This window comes from Martes martes, assembly GCF_963455335.1.
Source record: "Martes martes genome assembly, chromosome: 7".
NCBI classification, from domain to species: domain Eukaryota; kingdom Metazoa; phylum Chordata; class Mammalia; order Carnivora; family Mustelidae; genus Martes; species Martes martes.
This window is the reverse complement of record NC_137894.1, coordinates 32873158-32893528: the sequence shown is the minus strand read 5'-3', so window position 1 is coordinate 32893528 and position 20371 is coordinate 32873158. Positions and strand designations below refer to the sequence as shown.

The following is a 20371-nucleotide window of genomic DNA, read 5'->3' as shown; positions in this document are numbered from 1 at the left end:
AGGCGGCCCCGCCCAGACTTTTCTTCCTCACCTTACGGCAGAGCTCGGAACCGTGCCTCAGATTTTCACTCTAGTAGAGAGGAATGTCGCAAGGCTGGGGTAAAAAACTCTGGGTTTGCGACCTTAGCTTTCGCTTTCCGGCCAACACAGAGGTGCCTGAAGGCTGGTTGGGGTGGTGAGGCCCGAGGCAGGTAAGAAGCCGCCTCCCCACTTCGGTTGGTCTGTCCCGGCAGGGAGCCGCTTTTCAGCCCTTGGGGATTTGGCATATCCCTGCCCCCTCCCCAGTTCTCGTGCCGGATTCTCAGCGCCGCCCCTCTTAGCCCCCGCCCCTTCCCACGCACACGCCCTCTCCCCTGCATTTCCCCGCCCCCGACCTCCCTTTCCTAGTCTGACTTTCCATTCATTTTTCAGACTTTTCACGGAGTGCTTTCTCGTGCTTCAGACTCTAGGAAGTCAGAAGTAAATGAAACAATTTCAGCTTTCTCAAGTGTGGTGTTATGTGGGAGACGTTGAGAGAATCCGCAGTAGTAATAAAGTAAAACTATGGGGGCGCCTGGATGGCTCAGTCCTTAAGCGTCTGCCTTCCGCTCAGGTTATGATTCCAGGGTCCTGGGATCGAGTCCTGCATCGGACTCCTTGCTCCCGGCGGGGAACCTGCTTCTGTCTCTGCCTCTGCCTGCCACTCTGCCTGCTTGCGCGCGCGCTCTCCCTCTCTCTGACAAATAAATAAATAAAATCTTTTTTTTTTAATGTATGACAGAAAAAAAGCAGAGAACCCTCTGAGCATAGAAGAGGAGCCCCTGATTGTGTGGAAGGAGTGGGGGAAACTCTTTCCAAGGTGACCTTTGAGTCACTCCTAAGTTGTGTTAAAAGACTAGTGAGTGTGGCTGGCCAAGAAATAGGAGATAGAAGCAGAGAGAATGACGGGTGCAAAAACATATGACAGTATTGACTGTAAGAGTACAAAGTTGGAGGAGTAGAGTTGGTGGAGGCCATAGGTGTAGATTACCCTTTGAAAAAGCATCCTTGTAAAGGGTGAGAGAGATGAGGGGCGAGAATGTGGGCAGAAAGAATCTTTTCTTTAAAGATGGGAGACTTAGGCTCCATGGAACCCACAAGTGGACAATTCATGGATGAAGGTGGCTAATTTATAGCATCAAGGACACTAGTGGAACTCAACCTTATATGCACCTTAGAATAACCTGAGAAGCTTTTTTGTGTGTTTGGGGGGGGGGGTGTTGTTGTTGTTGTTTTAAATAAAACCAGTGCTCCTGTTCTAACAAACTCTGGGGTTAGGGGCTAAGGCATCAGTACTTTTTAAAGGCTCCTGAAGTGCATTGAGGGTTGAGAACCACTAGAGGAAAAGAAAGGATGTAAAGTTAGGAAGGGCAGGAAGTTGATGTCTTTGGCTCTGTAACATTAAGATGGAAGTCATTGGATGAGAGAGTTGGGGATGGAATGTGAAGTTTGAGCACAGTGATAGCAGTTTTGGATAACTATTCTGGGCAATGGGAAAAGCATCATTTCTGCCTTTCCCTTAAGCACAGTTCCATCCCTCAATCTTATGAAGTCCACCTCAGGGCTCTCTTCCCTTTCCCTAGCATCCAGCAGCATCTATCAGCTGGGGATCCAACCTCAGGGCTCAATCAAGGGCATCTTCATTTCTGTCCCCAAAAAGAGCTAAGTCAACTTGAGATTCAAAGATTAACTTTACTCCCCTAGAGATTACTGCAGTGCCTTGCCAATTTAGAATCTGTCCTCTGTTATTCAGCAATCATTTAAGTTAGGAGAGAGATACAAAGACAGTTAAAATATAACCCTGTTTAGATCTCATAGTATTAGTGAAAACAAACCTTTTAAAATAACAATTCACGTGGCAGGCAGAGAGGTCTCTATAAGGCAGAGCCAAAGCAGTGCATGGCTACTGTCTATTAACTAGGGCTAATGCAAAAACTTGTCTATCTGCCTCCAGATAAGACAGCATTACTGTTGTCTGGTATGACTAGGAATTAATATGAGGGGTAAGGGTGGGGCAGAGATAAAGATGATAAAGTGGGTGTGAACAGATTATGAGGAGCCTTGAATTCCAGGCTAAAGTATTTAGATTATCTACTATAAGCAATTAATAGATATTTTTAAAAAGATAAAAATAAAATAACCTTTTTTTACACCATGGACTTCTTTGGCAGCCTGGCCTGTGGCCCCTATCTCAGAATGTTTTTAAATGTGAAAATAAAATAAATGGAAACAAAATCAATTTTATTGAAAAATTTAAAAATATTAAAAAACAGGTATTTGATGTGGTCATATGTGTGTTTCTTTATGCATTAAATAACATCTGGCAGCAAGTAATTTCAAAATAGTGATGAGTATAAATTATATTTTGAAATACTTTTGGAAATTTTGAAATATTTTGAAAAACTTCAGTGTGATATGAAAATATATTTCTATTGGTGAAAAGATATAGGGACTGCTAATACTACTGTGGATTATCCTATACTTACTGAAGAAAATGTTGAATTTCAGCTAGATATTATCAAAAATCAAGATGCAGTTTTTTTCTCAGTCCAAGTTCATGGAACCTTTAATTCTAACTGCATCCTGGCCCATGGAGCATAGATTTATAAAAAGCTGACTATAATAGTTTTAAGCAAGAACATGACAGATCAGATCTGTGTTTCAGAAGGTACTGGCATAGTGTTCATTTCCCAGCCTCTCTCTGGGAGTAGGGAACTGGCTGTTTTCTTTTCCTCTTGTACCTAAGGGCAGCAACCAGTACTAATTCACTATTGCCTAATAATTTGGGCCTATAGGAATACTGAGCTTGTACTTATTATATATGCAGGAGGAGTACTAGGAAATAAATTGGGAAAGATACATTGGGGCTCTTTTTGTGGAAATCATTGAATGCCAGGGTATAATTAGTACTAAATTTGGTAGATACTGAAGAGATTTTAAAATTTTTTGAGTAGAATAATTAATTAGAGTTCTGTTTAAAAAACTAATCTAGGGGGCACCTGGGTGGCTCAGTGGGTTAAAGCCTCTGCCTTCGGCTCGGGTCATGATCCCAGGGTCCTGGGATTGAGCTCTGCAGAGAGCCTGCTTACCCCTCTCTCTCTGCCTGCCTCTCTGCCTACTTGTGATCTCTGTCTGTCAAATAAATAAATAAAATCTTTAAAAAGAAAAAACACAAACTAATCTAGCAGTAATGTGTAGATCGGATTGTCGAAAGACAGGAATGAGGGCACCTGGGTGGCTCAGTGGGTTAAGCCTCTGCCTTCGGCTCAGGTCATGATCCCAGGGTCCTGGGATCGAGGCCTGAGTTGGGCTCTCTGCTCAGCGGGGAGCCTGCTTCCCCTCTCCCTCTGCCTGCTTCTCTGCCTACTTGTGATCTATCTCTCTCTCTCTCTCTCTCTCTGTCAAATAAATAAATAAATAAATATCTTAAAGAAAAAAAAAGAAGACAGGAATGAAGAGTCTGGAGCAGTAAATATTTTTTTAAAATTTTAACTAAAATTTACTATAATGTGATCTCTAAAGGGTCTGCTCTGTTACTTTGTTTCCCCAGTGTGACTGTCTAGTCTAAAGAAATATAAATTGGACTAAATCACATACCTTTCAATAGAGATGCCCATTTTTTTGTATTATAAGTGATAATGTTAGTACTTCTGATGGGTAATGGCTTTTACAATGTATATAGATTCCCAGGTGTTGCTAAGGCCTTCCTTGATTAAATTCCATCTACCCCTGTAAGTCCTACATTTCTGACTTTTTAAAGTCAAGATTGCTCTCTCTTTGTCAATCTCTTAAACCTCTTAGATGAGTAGAATGCATTAGCAAACAAAAAGGAAGTCCTCAAAGCCCAGATAACCCATCTCTTTAGAAACTGATCAATTAAAAAAAAAAAAAAACTGATCAATACCAGACTATGCAAAACTTACAAATTCCAGCTAGTACCCAACTTGTATGTTTTTTTAAACATATTTAAAAAAAGTAATCATGGGGTCCAAGTATTACTAATCCAAATAAGTAATGTAAAGTTAACTTTCTGAATCAGTTTCTCTGAGAGAGTACCTTCTTCAGCATGACTAGCCTATATTGATCTTGTACATCTAACTATTGGAGACCATTTGGGTACTGATACGGTTCAATACAGACTGAGAATCAAGTTCATATAGAGGTTGAGGTTCATCTGTTTTCTCCTTTTTAGGGGAATGGGGAAGAGGTCTATCTGCAGCAAGAATACATGAAACTTACAAAGCTTTTTAAGAATCTTCATTCCTGGGGCACCTGGGTGGCTCAGTGGGTTAAAGCCTCTGCCTTCGGCTCAGGTCATGTCCTGGGATCAAGCCCCGAATCGGGCTCTCTGCTCAGTGGGGAGCCTGCTTCCTCCTCTCTCTCTGCCTGCCTCTCTGCCTACTTGTGATCTCTGTCTGTCAAATAAATAAATAAAATTTTAAAAAAAAAGAATCTTCATTACTTACAAAAGATCTCTGAAATTTCTTTTCTCTGGCTTCCAGTTAAATGGCTACCCCTTCCACACCTTCATCTGTTAGAAAAGCACTAAAACACAATCTTGAAACTGAAAAAAAATTGTCCCAATTACAATTATTATTTTTGAGCATCTAGATTATAGGTTTAAAAACTTGAGGCCTTCTGGGGTGCCTGGGTGTCTCAGTCAGTTAAGCGTCTGCCTTTGGCTCAGGTCATGATTCCAGGGTCCTGGGATTGAGCCCCACATCGTGCTCCCTGCTCAGGGGGAGAGTCTGTTTCTCCCTCTCCTCCCCGCTTGTGCTCTCTCCCACTATCGCTGTCTTTCTCTCTCTCTCTCTCAAATAAATGAATAAAATCTTAAAAAAAAAAAAAAAAAAAAAACTTGAGGCCCTCCTTCCCTTATGGCCAATGAATAAATACTCTCTCAGAGTACTGCAGTAGGTTCAATTCCTTGAAAACAAAAGCTTGGGATTTTTGGCCTTAGATGGCTCTAATATTCTCACTACTATTTGTTGTAGCAACTTGGAATTTTACATTAGCAGCTAAAATAAATAGTTACTAGAAATATTTAGCCCTGCTTAATAATATATAAGTCAAACTTGGTCAGATAACTCACAAATATTTGTGTTAATTAACATTTAAAGACAAATTGCTACAACAGAAAATTCCTTATGTATGATTGGGCCAATTCAGATCTTGTTTTCCTATGAGCACAATACAGTAAAACATATGTTCATTATTTCTTTCATTAATTCATTAAATATTCATGGAGCCCCTACTATGTGCCAACCACATTTTTGAAACCCATTAAGTAGGAGTTTGTAATAACAATTTACCTCTTAACTATTTATGAAATAATTATTTACCAGGCTTTGAAATCTACAGGAAAAATAAGATTAAAAGATGGTGGGTTTTCATACTCTTTAAAACTATGTTTGGGTATATCTACTGTGTGTTGAACACAGTGGTTATTTAAGAAATCAGTCAGATTACAACTTTAGCTTGATCATACCTTACGAGCTTTAATGTGTTGATGCATATGATAAAATCTGTCCACTCCTTTATAAAATGTTATCTTACTCAGACCTCTCATTGAACCTGTTGGCCTCCCCACACACTGTCTTAACAACCCCAGGTATTTTAAATTTTGCAGTTGTATAAAGTCATTTCTCAGAAAATTCTCAGCAAAGCACAGTTTAAGAAAAGGCTGGTGGGGATGCCTGGGTGGCTCAGTTGGTTGGGCGGCTGCCTTCGGCTCAGGTCATGATCCCAGCGTCTTGGGATCGAGTCCCGCATCGGGCTCCTTGCTCCGCAGGGAGCCTGCTTCTCCCTCTGCCACTGTGTCTGCCTGTGCTCGCTCGCTCTCTCTCTCTCTCTGACAAATAAATAAATAAAAAATCTTTAAAAAAAAAAAAAAAAAAAAAAAGAAAAGGCTGGTGTTTACATCAGGTTTAGAGGAAGGAAAAAAATGTGGTACAATTATAGGGGCGCCTGGGTGGCTCAGTGGGTTAAAGCCTCTGCCTTCGGCTCAGGTCATGATCCCAGGGTCCTGGGATCAAACCCCGCATCCGGCTCTCTGCTCAGTGGGGAGCCTGCTTCCTCCCCTCTCTCTCTCTGCCTGCCTCTCTGCCTACTTGTGATCTATGTCTGTCAAATAAAGAAATAAAATCTTAAAAAAAAAAAAATGTGGTACAATTATAAATGGAACCTTTGAGTTAGAAATGAGACTGAGAATAAAATTCTTTTCATAGTCAATGACACCTTAGCCCTTGATAGCCATACGTAGTAACAGAGCAGTAAATAGAGAACCTTAGTTCTAGAAGAAATCCTAAAAAGTCACCTAGTTTATCTCCCTGGCCCAAGGCAGGACCAAATGGAATGTATGGTAGTAGAGTTAATAGGCACAATCATCATACCAAGTAGTTTTTCTACTTTGAGAGCTGAATTCCTCTACTTATAAAATATTGATGTCAGAGGAATACTGTTCAAATTTGTAAGCAATTTATGAAATTAAGAGATCTTTCTATGTTTATAACAATTTTGTTTTTAGGAGTTTTTCAAAATGTATTTTACTTCTGTATTTTGTTCAGGAAAAACATTTATTAAAATTTCTCCAGTTTGTCAATCACTAAAGAAAACAAGGATGAATAAAATCTAATAATCTCTGCCTTCAAGAGGGATATATAAATCTTGATGGTAATTTTGACATTCCACTTTATACAAATCTTTGGATGGTTTAGGCTAGCTTTAAAAGGAAATGTTTAATAGGGGGAAATTGAAACCAAAAAAAAAAAAAAAAAAGTTTGAACTTCCTTCCTGAAAATATTTCTGCTTATGCTGCCATGAAAAGCACATTTGGTCTTGGGATTTTATTCTTTTTGTGAAATCGCAAAGGGAATCATATATTAGAAGTTGAACGTAATCCAATTTTGGTAAACAGATTAATTTTACATCTTTGTGTTTGAAGGTTTGTAGAAGAGAGATTAGACTTCCTGTGTTTTTTTTCCCAGAGGACAGAAGTGAGACCAGTGAGCTGAAGAAACAGACATATTTTAGGTCAGTGTAAGAGTGGGAGGTGGTACATCTTTTTTCTTCCTGAATGGAAATAGCTGTATTTACTGGTTATGTGCTCACTATAAAAAGAAAGGGTAAAAAAATAAAGCAGACAGTATCAAAAGGTAGAAGGTAAAAAGCTAAGAAGTACTAATAATTCTCTTCTTAAAATGATATTTAAACTTTGGCTATCATTCTTGATTATTTTTGTGTATATTTTATACAAATTTTTTTTTAAAGATTTTATTTATTTGACAGAGATCATGAGTAGGCAGGGGGGGAGGGGAAGCAGGCTCCCTGCCAAGCAGAGAGCCTGACATGGGGCTCAATCCCAGGACCCTGAGATTACGACCCAGGCGGAAGGCAGAGGCTTAACCCATTGAGCCACCCAGGTGCCCCTATTTGTACAAATTTTGTATAAACTTCCTTTCCATAGCATATCATGAATATCTATGTCAGTGAATTTGTATCTACAATTCTGTTTTTTAATGGCTGAAATATTTCCTTGTATGAAAGCCTATTATTTAAATTTACCAGTCTTCTTTTGAACTTTCAGATTCTTTTAGTTTTTCTCTTATAAACATTGCTGTGATGAACATTCTTGTTAAATTTTTGCACACATCCTTAATGTTTTCCTTAAGATAAATTTCTGAAAGTGTAATACCTGCATGTAGACATTTCTTAAGAATTAAAATATAATGGCAAACTACCCTTCAAAAAGCTTGCATTTGTTTATATTCCTATAAACAAGGAGAATGCCTGTTTTCCCATGGTCTCTCAGCATTGTGACTTACCAGTTTTCCTCATCGTTGCTGATTGGATAGCTAAAGATGAAATCTTGCTCTAACTTGATTTCTTTTGATTACTAGTAAAGTGTTGAGTTTCTTTACGTGTGTTTATTGGCCAGTCACATAAGTGTATTAAGCTCTATTTTCTTCCAATATTTTTGTTTTCTTTCTTAACATTTAAATTTTACTCCACCTAAAATATAATTGAATATAAGATATGAGGTAGAGATCTAACTTCTTTTTTTATCAAATGTTTAACAGTTTGTTCACTGCCATTTGTTAAATAGCTCAGCAAGCATATCCCAAACTTCACTGCACAGACAATAAGGTATTGATAGATATTCTGTTTTTAAAAAAAAAAAAAAGTGTCTCATGGTCAAGTGAGTTTGGGGGAAGAAAAAAAAGACCAAGAAAAGTTACCTTTCTTTATTGGAGAACTTATTCTAGCCTCTAATATGCTTATGTGCCTTATGAATCTCCAGTAAGGAGTTTTAGGATGCAGCATTTCCCTATCTTATTTAACCATATAATCTTATTTCTTTTCTTTCAAAAAATACCTATGAAATCTGTGAAACTGTGCTGTCTAAAACAGTAGCGAGTAGCCACATGTAGATATTTAAATTTAAGTTAATTAAAATTAAATATTCAGTTCATTCTAGCCACAGTTCAAGTGCTTAGCAGCTACATGTGGCAAGTGACTACTATTTTGGACATTACCAATAAGGAACATTTCCATAATCACCAAAAGTACTATTAGACAGCACTCCTTTGGAACACAGTTCATTGAAACTGACTCCCAACCTAGTGTTTTTTTCTACTGAGCCAACAGTTTCTTCCCTTAATTATATCAGCAGGTAATCAGGTTGGTAACTGTGTAATTACCTTATTTTTTATAATAAATATTCAAGTAATATGCTTGGGTTTAAGGATTTTAAGATTTTAAGATTAATATGAAAAAGTAAGCTCCTTTTTAAAAAATAAATTAAGCCTTTGTTTATAAGTGTTCTATGCTCTGGTTTCAATATTAGCTTCATTTAGCTACAGAAGTTGGAAGATACAGTAAACTGTAATTGCAGGGCTTATATATACTGACAACATATTAACATCATTGCTTCACTCAGGTGGAGAGAACAATTTTCTCTGGAGTTAGCATTCACTCATCTTATGCCAAAGGTAAAGCATAGAGCACAGAGTCATGACCTAGCTAGGTCTGTCCTTTATGACTTTGTGGCTTTATAAAAAAAGACAAACATTCTTTATTTCCAAGAAGTTTCTGGGGGCGCCTGGGTGGTTCAGTCTGTTAAGCATCTGTCTTCAGCTCAGAGCATGATCCCAGGGTCCTGGGATGGAGCCCTGTGTCAGGCTCCCTGCTCCCCAGGGAGCATTCTTCACCCTCTCCCTCTGCCTGTCACTCCCCTTGCTTGTTCTCTCTCTCTCTATCCCTCTTTTTCTCTCTCTTTCTCTCAAATAAATAAATAAAATTGAATTAAAAAAAAAAAAAGAAATTCCCAAGTCCCATTATTACCACCTGAAATATAGGGAGCAAAGAAAAAAACTTTCTGAGAGCCTGCTGTATGTCAGACGACATGCTGAGTGGGTTTTTTTGTTTTGTTTTGTTTTGTTTTGGGTTTTTTTTAAGATTTTATTCATTTATTTGTCAGAGAAAGAGGGAACAAGCAGGGGGAGCCGCAGTCAGAGGGAGAAGCAGGCTCCCCACTGAGCAGGAAGCCCAATGTGAGGCTCAATCCCACGACCCTGCGATCATGACCTGAGCCAAAGGCAAACATTTCACTGACGGAGCCACCCAGGCATCCCCATGCCAAATGTTTTTACTCATATTTTATTTTGTGTAACAACCCTGTGAGGCAGGTGTTTTTATTACCTCATTTTACAGATGAGGAGAATGAGGCCCAGAAAAAGAATAAATAACTTGCCCAGAGTCACATAGGCAAGTGGCAAAGTCAGAGCCTGGACCCAAAGCCTCCTAACTCCAAAACAAAGAACTATAATATGATTTATGGGACTTTACAAATAGAATTGGGAGATTATTGCCTCCCTAGTTCACTCCCCAATCTTCCTTACCATCCACCAAGACCAAGTACGTAGGTCTTATTTCTGAAGGAATTTACTATTAATTAACAGAGGAGAACAGAAAAAACACAAAACCAAAGCAAAAATGGGGTTGTGGAAGACAATACAAACATCTTAAGAGGCCTTATTTATCTTGTTTTCCTTAATCCGTATGTTCTGACTCCTTTCTTTGAAATGCTTCAGTCCTCTGGCAAACATTTATTGTACCTCAGATACACCAACCACAGTGCTCACTATATAGAAAGGAAATATCCCTAGGATGGCTCTAGATGGCTCTTGGTTCTTTTGGTAGGTCCCTTTCTGTCTCCCTTTCCCCTACCCCATTAATAACAGGATCATCATCCTTTCAGTCACCCCAACTAAAACCTACAGATCATTTCCCAATTCTTCTCTCTTATCCACTATTCTCTGATCACTTACTGAGTCTCTGTCTACAGTACCTTTTCCTCCTTGCCTCCCCCTTTCTACTACCATTTCCCCTGATTTAGGTCATTTCCTCCTATATCTTCACTTTCAATAAAAATCTACTTGATCTCTTTTTCCATATTCTTTTTTTTTTTTTAAGATTATTTATTTATTTATTTGACAGACAGAGATCACAAGTAGGCAGGGAGGCAGGCAGAGAGAGAGGAGGAAGCAGGCTCTCCGCGGAGCAGAGAACCCGATGTGGGACTCGATCCCAGGAACTGAGATCATGACCCGAGCCGAAGGCAGAGGCTTTAACCCACTGAGCCACCCAGGCGCCCCTCTTTTTCCATATTCTCTCCCTACCAATTAATCCTGTATACCACAGCTGAATCAGTAAACTTAATAAAGCACCAGCCTTGCCATAATGGCTTCCCATTTCCTCCAGTATAAATTTCAAACTCTTTCACCTGGACTTCAGTCCATTACCATTTAGCTTCTGATAATCTTCATCTACCCTCACCTGCACCCTGACTCTAACTTCATTCCAGCCAGACTGGACCACTCTTCTTAAGGCACTTCCCTTGTGTCTCTTACCTTCTTAATGCCCTTCTCCATGCATCCAACTCTACCTGCCTTTCAAGAGCCCACTCTTACATCACTTTCTCCGTGAAGTTGTTCCTGATCTCAGCTCTCCTTCCCTTTCACCCTCTTAGCCAGGGGTCATTGTTCCCTATTCTGAATTCCCATCATTTTATTTCTGCCCCTTGTGGGTTTCTTGTCTCATTGACTATAAGCTACCTTGTACATCTTGGTATCTTCCACAATAGCTAATATTGGGTATTGAGGTATTGAGGTATTGGGTATTGAGGTATTGATCCTGGGTGGCTCAGTTATTTAAGCATCTGCCTTCGACTTAGTCGAAATCCGAGAGTCCCGAGATCAAGTCCCACATCAGGTTCCTTGCGCAGCAGGGAAGGGGGGGGTCTGCTTCTCGCTCTGCCTCTCCCCCTGCTCATGATCTCTCACATGCTTTCTCTCTCTCAAATAATAAAATCTTTTTTAAAAAATTGGGTTCTCAGTAGGTGTTTATTGACTAAAAAAATTGTATATTTATGATGTCTTCATTATAACCACATATATATGCCACTGAGCTTAAGCTCAGTGAGGGTAAGAATTATGACTGTTTCATTCCCATTCTGTATTTCCAGCCCCTAGCACAGAGGAAACACTCAATAAACATTTATTGAATGAAATAGTTACCCGTTGTTGGGATATAAATTTCTCCATGACACAATGGATGTCTGGAAATACTACTTTATGTTATATTTTTAAAAAAATCTTAGTTATCAGTGTTTCTTCATTTTATATTGACAAATACTCTGTGAGAAAGGTCATGTATTATTCTCACTTTACAGAAGAGGATATTGAGGCTTAAAGAAATTAAGTAGTTTCTTTATGATCACACGGCCAATGAGTGACAGAACTGAGTCTAAAATTTAAGTCTTCAGATGTGAAGTTTAGGGTTTTTCTTTGCTAATGATGGTCTGGACAAAGGCTACTTTGGTTCCATTTGCTTTAGGATTATTGTGGTTAAACTATTGCAGTCATGCAATCCTTCCATCCAGTGGGATAGAGCCAGATCCTTGATTGACCCATTGTCTGTCTTTTGGGTATTTTCAAAATCAAAACACTAAAACTTTTTTTGAAAGAAATCTTGGCCTTTTTGGTCACTCCCTCCAAGATGAGATGCCTGTCTTTTCAGGTCTCCTTGTACATTTCTGTCCCTAGTTGGTTTGCCTATTAAGATACGGGTTTGATTTCAGCTGATAGCATAGAGAGTAGGTCTCCGAGTATTTGCCAGGCAGTACAATATGGCATTTACCACTACACAGTATTCATTGAAAGCATGGGGAGTTGGGGGAGATTGAGGGAGACTTGCTTGATGCACAAGCAGTCATTCCCTTTTCATATTCATTTACTCTTAAGTCAGATCAGCAGCAAGCTGAGTATCTAGCCTCCATAGACTTGCTTTTACTAGAATACTGTTTATTCATTTGCCATCAGGCTGGATATGAAGGATTCTTTTAAGAAACGATCCTCTGAAACAACTTCATCTATTATAAAAATATTGTGGCATATTATTCGTTGTGATACATCGTGTCTTTTATGAAAATTTCTTGAACAAAAACTGTCTAAGCTTAATACAAAGAATGCTTTTACCTCTTCTGAGCAATTGCTTTGTTTTTACCTTATGGACATTGTGAATGTTTAACTTAATGCTCTCTGGTTAGCTGCCAAAAAGCTTACAGCCAGATTTGTGGCCCACCCATAGCAAATGTGCTCTATGCCTCGTTAACTTTGTTCCTGGCTCTAGTTTGTGTCTCTGCTGAAGTTATTCTCTCTTCCTAAGAAAATCTTAATTCATGCCATCTTATTTTGTATATCTGTATTAACACATATATTTTTTTTCTCATAAACAGCTTTATATTGTTTCTGAAATAGTTCAATTATGATATACTCTATGCATCTAAAACTATCTTTGGTGCTTCTTAGTTACCTCACTTACTTTAGGCTTTTTCTCTTGAGGGGTATGTTTATTTTTCTGTGTAGGTTTTTGCAGGGTTTTAATTACAGGAAAATGGTTGTGCCACAAAATTTTATTATTTTAGTAGTGTGATCAAATGGTAGAAACTTGGTCTAATGGCCAGAATTGATTAAATTGATTATTCTAGCCCAGTCTCTCAGAGAGATGGTTACATTTTCTTACAGTATGCTTTGTTTTGTACTCTCTTTCTGCATGTGACTGTTGATTGCTTTGTGATTTGTAGTGATGTTGTAATGCTGCCAGGTCATGAATAGTAGTTAGCTCTCTTTTGCTCAGATACTATGTTACCCTCCACTCTGATCAGACTTCCTGCCTTTGTTAGCACCTTACCTTGGGTGATCATGACTATATTAATCTTAAAACTCATATAATTTTTCCTGCTCTACTCTAAATTAGTCATGCTTCCGTTTGGACAAGATAACAGGAATAGATGTTTGTTTCCAAACCTCATTTGCTTTCATTGGTGTGGAATGCTATCTAGATTTTCTGATCACCTTACTAATATCAATTAATGATATAAATACTGTTGGTACAACATTTTATATTCTTTCCATACCTTTGAGTAAAACTGTGTGGCCTCTTCTACAATTCACTGAGGGATGTAAAGCAGATCTGTATCCTTTTTACAGACAAGACAACAAAAGCAAGGACAAAAGCATATAAAGTTTGTGATAGGACTGGGGCTAGATCCAGGCCTCTTGATTCCTGTGCCTAACTACCTTTCAGTTTACAAAAAAATTCTAACTTATATATATATTTTTTTAAGATTTATTTATTTATTTGAGAGAGAGAGAGCACAAGCAGGAGGAGAGGCAGAGTGAGAGGGAGGAGCAGACTCCCTGCTGAGCTGGGAGCCCAACGTGGGGCTCAGTCCCAGGACCTAGAATCATGACCCAAGCCAAATGCAGACGCTTAACCACCTGAGCCACGCAGGTGCCCCCAGCTTATATTATAAAATTACATAGTCTTTATCTTACCACTTGAGGTTAAAGGTGGGAAGTGAACTAGGACCTATTATATCACTCATGCTCGCAACTCAGGCAGAACCAGGAATGGTTTTCATTTGTGTTACTCTCACAATTTTCTGTTCTTGAAATTGTAGTTCCTTTTAACTACAACTCTAATCACTGTCACTTTCCATTATGGAATAAGGAAGCAATATTTTTGTCTTTTCTCTTTAAAATTAATGTTGAAATGGAAACTATTTCCTTTGTTAATGAGCAACATTTTTCTTTAGACTCTTTGAAAATTCACTTTAATGTAAAAATAATTTGCCATTATTATCATGCATAAAGGGACAAATAAGTATATGGTTAATGCTAGGAAGTTTCATAAATATTTGTTATGATTTTTACACAACTCTGCCTCTAAAGAGGAAATTAAAAATTCATGCTTACTGGGGAACCTGGGTGGCTCAGTCATTGGGCAACTGGGCGAAGACCCAGACCCTTAGGCTTGGGTTATGATCCCAGGGTCCTGGGATCGAGCCCTGCATCAGCCTCCCTGCTCAGCAGGAAGCCTGCTTCTCCCTCTCCCTCTCCCTGCTTATGTTCCCTCTCTCGCTGTGTCTCTCTCTGTCAAATAAATAAATAAAATCTTTTTTTTTTAAATCATGTTTATTGTTTCAGCATGAAAAATTTCCAAAGTTTTCATTCTAACTAATTGTTAACATATAGCACATAAGTTAGGGTCTCTTGAATGTTTACTCTTAGTCAGGCATTGTTGCTGAACACTTGGCAATTATATTTAATCTTTACCAAAACCCTGAAAGAGTAGCTCCTATTACCCTCATTTTATACCCAGGTATCATATTCAACAGTAAATATTATCTTCTGCCTCTCCTTCAGCTTCTGGAATTTCTCATCAACCCTGGTCAGTACAAGATGGACCCTGTAGTCTTGAGTTACATGGACAGTCTACTGCGGCAATCAGATGTCTCACTATTGGATCCTCCAAGCTGGCTCAATGACCATATCATTGGATTTGCCTTTGAGTACTTTGCCAACAGTCAGTTTCATGACTGTTCTGACCGTGTCTGCTTCATCAGCCCCGAAGTTACCCAGTTCATCAAGTGCACTAGCAACGGAGCAGAGATTGCCATGTTCCTTGAACCCCTGGACCTCCCCAACAAAAGAGTTTTATTTTTAGCCATCAATGATAATTCCAACGAGGCAGCTGGGGGAACCCATTGGAGTTTGTTGGTTTATGTCCAAGATAAAAATAGCTTTTTTCACTATGATTCTCATAGCAGAAGTAACTCAGTCCATGCAAAGCAGGTAGCAGAGAAACTGGAAGCTTTCTTGGGCAGAAAAGGAGACAAACTGGCCTTTGTGGAAGAAAAAGCCCCTGCTCAACAAAACAGCTATGACTGTGGGATGTATGTGATTTGTAACACTGAGGCCTTGTGTCAGAACTTCTTTAGGCAACAGCCAGAATCACTATTGCAGCTACTCACTCCTACATACATCACAAAGAAAAGAGGAGAATGGAAAGATCTCATTGCCAGACTTGCCAAAAATTAGCTACCAAAGTATATCTGTGACTTTTGAAGTCTTTTCTTTCTGCCCATCCCCATTTATTGGATGGCTGCAGTCTCAGTGCCTGAAGGAAGATGCCCAGTAGAGGGAAGTTTAGTGTTCTTATTTTTCCCTGGAAGAATGTCCTCCTCTGCATTATCCAGATGGAAAGTTTCACTTTAACCCTAACTTGAGAGCAGTGTGCTCTGTGAAAATGTCTTGAAGTTATGTATCAAAACCTTAAAACCACGCTATTTTAACATTTATTAATTCCCTTTTTGTCTCCCTTATCCACATTGGTTTATTCCTAAGGAAAAGCAGTGATCTTTAAAGAAATCAAGTATATGTGAAATCTAAAGGAATGCAAGAAGAACTTTCTAGAAGAATCAAGCTTCTTCTAGAAGTAGAAGCAGCTTCTTCTAGAAGTAGAAGCAGGTCAAGATCTAACCTAATTCAAGATCTAAATATTGGGAAAATCAAATACTCATTTCTTTGGTATCTCTTCTATTCACCATGCAGAGGCTTTCCTGGCTATCTTTGTAACCTTTGCAGATGTTTGATAAAGATGATGATAGCCCGTCTTCCCCCATCTGATTCCTGGACTGCTTTAAGAGAGGGGGAATCTTGAGTAACTTCATTAAAATATATGGCTGCTGGACCTTTTAGTTTGCTCAGTGGGTGGGTTGACTTGCTGCTCTGCATCGATAACAGCTTTTCTTCACTTTGTCTGTTAGCCATGCATACACTCCTTCCTTAACATCCAAAGTTCTGTGGTTTTAAAACTCATAGCTGATAACTTCCTAAGGTTACCTGTTATTTCTAATAAGTATTGCTGCTTTCTGATAGTCATAATTTTTCCTTTCCTCTCTATCTGTAATCTGGCAGAATTGGTTTGTTATGTCATGGTGATACCAGGGGTATTATTGTATCTAAAATTTGCACACTTAAAGTTGGTTTGCTTTTGCGATTATAAAGCAGAAAAAGTGACCTTTCTCAACCCTTCCACTTAATTCAAAACGGAAACGATGTTATTTTTTAAATATGGAACCAAGAATAAAAAATGCTATCCCTCCTAAATCATTGATGTGTTTTTTCTGAGTTTCAAGTAATTAACAACCAGATGATATGTACACACATTAATGTACACACATTAATTCTACTCCTAACAAGAATTAGATTGCGGTGCATATGTGGCTTGAAAACCAAAGATTAATTTCAGCTGTGAAATTTATTTCACCTCCCTCCCCAGCCTACCTTTGCCCCCAGCCCTCATGGCCCAAAATAACCTCACCACTCAGTAACCGCAAAGGCAGTAACTCAGTTCCTTTTAGTCAGGGAAAACACAGTGTAAGTAATACAGGTTACATAGCAAGCTGAGTGAACGTGAATTGAAACTGAAAGTCTGAGAAAGCTACAAAAAAATGTCCATTTCAAGTGAGTATGTTTTGGATAAAAAAGAGACCTGATAAAAATGGGAGCAGGAAAATAAAAGATCAGGAACTGGCAATCAGCCATAGAGGTGAAATAGGGAGGGAAGGACAGCAAGAGGAGTGACATAGATGGCTGAGGCCATAAGTGTGGATAAAGATAAGGCAATATCATTTCAGTAACTGTTGGCTTAGGTATCTAGACTATGAAAGACTCAAAGTCTCTCTGGGAAAAGTTGTTCTGATAACACAGAGTATATCTTTAAATGTCAGATTGTCTTCCTCTTACAAGTCAATCCATATGAGAGCAATCTTTCCTGACTCCCTAAAAGTCACCCCAGAAATAATTATTTTGTTGAACTAAACTAGTAGTCTTTAAAAAAAAAAAAAGATAAAATCTAAGTTCCTCTTTTCCGAATACATAACACGGTTGGACTGTGCTGCAGGTTAGTCTTCTGTAAAACTTTTGAGTACGCCATTTGTAAGTGTTAGCATTATAAATAACAGAAGACTTTAAGAGTTTACTTGTAGTATGTCCCTAGGTACTGTAATAGCCATGGGTTATGCCCTTGCTATACTTTTGATGCTTTGTGATACAAAATTGGAAAAAGCTCTTTTGTGGTACTGTGTTTCCTTTTCTCTTAGAGTCATAAGAATCCAGTCTGCAAAACTCAGTTTCAGAATACTCAAAAGGCAAACAGGTTTTTTAGAATTGGAGTGAGCAGTTACTATACTGAACCTCCCTGGTTTCAAATACCCTGAAGTATTGCTCCATACTACATTCAGACTTATCCAACCTGTGTCTCATGGAATCTGGAAAAGTCGCCATTTGTAAACCCAGCTATCGATAGTGGTCAAAAATAAAAATAAGTCCGAGTGGGCTTGCTCTTTTTTTTTTTTTTTAATTTGAGTGTAACTGACAATGTTACATTAGTTTTAGATACACTGTGAGCTTTCTGTTTAATACTGTTCAAATCATAAATATTTCTCCCCTTGGGGCGCCTGGGTGGCTCAGTGGGTTAAAGCCTCTGCCTTCAGCTCAGGTCGTGATCCCAGCGTCCTGGGATTGAGCCCCGCATCGGGCTCTCTGCTCAGCAGGGAACCTGCTTCCCCCCTCCCTCTCTCTCTGCCTGACTCTCTGCCTGCTTGTGATCTCTATCTGTCAAATAAATAAATAAAATATTTTTTAATAAATAAATAAATAAATAGATATTTCTCCCCTTTGGCTAGATAGCTATTAAGGTTTATATTCCCTAGTCCTAACTGGATCTGAATAATTTAAAAATCACAAGTGAATTATATTTCTGATACATACCTTATTATTTTTTACTATAATTTTTACTATTTCCTTATTGACCATATGTTTATGTAATATATATTTCATTGAAATGACAAAGTATAATTTCTCAGTCGTGTGGTTATTTAATAAGTTTTTTCTTCCATCACTTAAAACAGAAAAGGGGAAAATAAAGAAATTTACATATTATGCTTGTGAGAAGGAGCATGAATATGTTCATCAAATTCAGGCCCTAGCTGTTATAAGTGTGTAGCCCTAGGCAGGTCTAAGATTGAGTAGCCTCATCTGCAAAATCAAAGTAGTAGTCTGTTTAAGCAGGTACTATAAGGATTAAATATTATATGTAAAGCATACACTAAAACCTATTCTCATTCTGTCTCACTACCCAGTTCCATTTGAAATCTAGCAACAAGTCTGAAAACTTAGTTTTATATTGCAACTAAATAGCTGTGTAAAAAATGGTGTGATATTATGTACAAAAGAGAAAACTATTCAAGGATTGTAAATGGCAACACTAATCTTTGTATCACTTTATAATGTGCAAGTTACTTTATATATGTTACTACATATTATAATTATGTAATCTCATGTAATGTGTTGCCAACTATCATTATTCTCTTCATAGATAAGAAACCAACTCCGAAGTTCAGTCACGTGATTGAGAGTGACAGGGCCAAGACTCACACGCAGGGCCTCCATCTCCCTCCTCACACTCTTTACTTATTCCTTTCTCCCTCTGCCAGAAATGGTGGCCAGAACTCCTTGCTTGAATAGTTTCAATAATCTCACCTCACTTTATAAATTTCATAAATTCAGCCAGCACACCACAGAAAGCAATAGTGAGAAATTCTCATCTCAATTAACTACTAGCTAGCAGAACCTCTAGAATAACGGGCTTCGTTTTATATATTAGGTCATTTTTGGATCAGCTCCCGACATTGATCTACTGATCTAATGTATTTTAAAAGCCCTACATTGTACTTCCTTTCAGATTCCTCGTATATGAAAGATGGGAAGCAGAACAAGAGCAGTAGCCTGGGGAATCTCATAAAAAAGAGAGGACTTAGAGGAATTTCATTTCATATAAATGAAACCAAGCACAGAAGGAGCACTTGGTACAAAAGCAGGGAAAAACAAGACAAAATCCTCTATGGAAGGATCAGGTGCTAAATGCTTGTAAAGGAAGTTTTCTTAGGCAGGGAGAAACGATCGTGTCGGATTGTCAGAGGAAATGGTAGCCAACTTCAGTATCAGTAGTAGGAGTTACCAGTAACCTGGACAAAATTAATCTTAGCTCCTGCAGTTTGTGTTGAAAGACAAGAGAAGAATTACTTCATGGCTTTTTCCCCTCTGTGTCCCCAAATGAAGCATTCTGTATTTGGAAGAAAGCCCTTTCCCCATGAAGCAAGCTGGATCAAGGTTTTCTGCAGTGAGTTGTGCTTTGCTCATACACCCGCTCTCCAGTGTATGTGCTTTGGCTCATACACCTGCTCTCCAGTGCGGCTACCTCAGTCTTCATTCCTCAAACCTGCAAAGCCCTTACCTCCTCCTGCGATCTGGCGACTTCAGAGAGAAAATAGGAAGTATTGTGAACTCCTTCAGTTTTCCTGACACCAAATCTACAAATCTACCTGTACCTATGGCTTTTTTTTTTTTAAGATTTTACTTATTTATTTGACAGAGAGTGATCACAAGCAGACAGGCAGGCAGAGGAAGGGAAACAGGCTTCCTGCTGAGCAGAGAGCCCAATGTGGGCCTCGATCCCAGGACCCTGAGATCATGACCTGAGCTGAAGGCAGGGGCTTTAACCCACTAAGCCACCCAGGCACCCCCCCCATAGCCTTTTTTTTAGCATTTTTCACTCCTATTGCAATGACCGTCACATCGAAAGGCTAATCCCTTAACCTATGCGAACAGCACACACACATACATACACACACACCATCATTATCATTATCATCCTCTACTTTCTCTGCTGGCTCCTTTGCATCAGCATCTAAATGTACAGATGTATTAAATCTCTCCATCTTTAAAAATAAATAGAAGCATGATCTCATTTATGTCTTCCTCTAGATACTGACCTTTTGCTTTCCTCCTCTTTAACAGCCAAATCTAAAGTGTCACAATTTCTCACCTCCCTCCCACTTCTCAACCCACTTTAATCTAGATTCTGTTCCCACCACTGTACAAAA

The 20371-nt window shown here is 38.7% G+C and overlaps 1 protein-coding gene across 1 annotated transcript; it reads left to right on the top strand.

Annotated features, from left to right (window-relative positions):
- The first annotated feature begins 67 nt into the window (after window positions 1-67).
- On the top strand, window positions 68-16523 carry SENP8 (SUMO peptidase family member, NEDD8 specific). The gene is made up of 2 exons (XM_080809379.1): window positions 68-191; window positions 14787-16523. Exon 2 carries the CDS (start codon window positions 14823-14825, stop codon window positions 15459-15461), a length of 639 nt encoding a protein of 212 aa, XP_080665505.1. The 5' UTR covers window positions 68-191; window positions 14787-14822; the 3' UTR covers window positions 15462-16523.
- Window positions 16524-20371: the final 3848 nt, after the last annotated feature.

Excerpts from the sequence above, each read along its gene's own strand:
- SENP8 (XM_080809379.1), top strand. The coding sequence starts at position 14,823 with ATGGACCCTGTAGTCTTGAGTTACATGGACAGTCTACTGCGGCAATCA.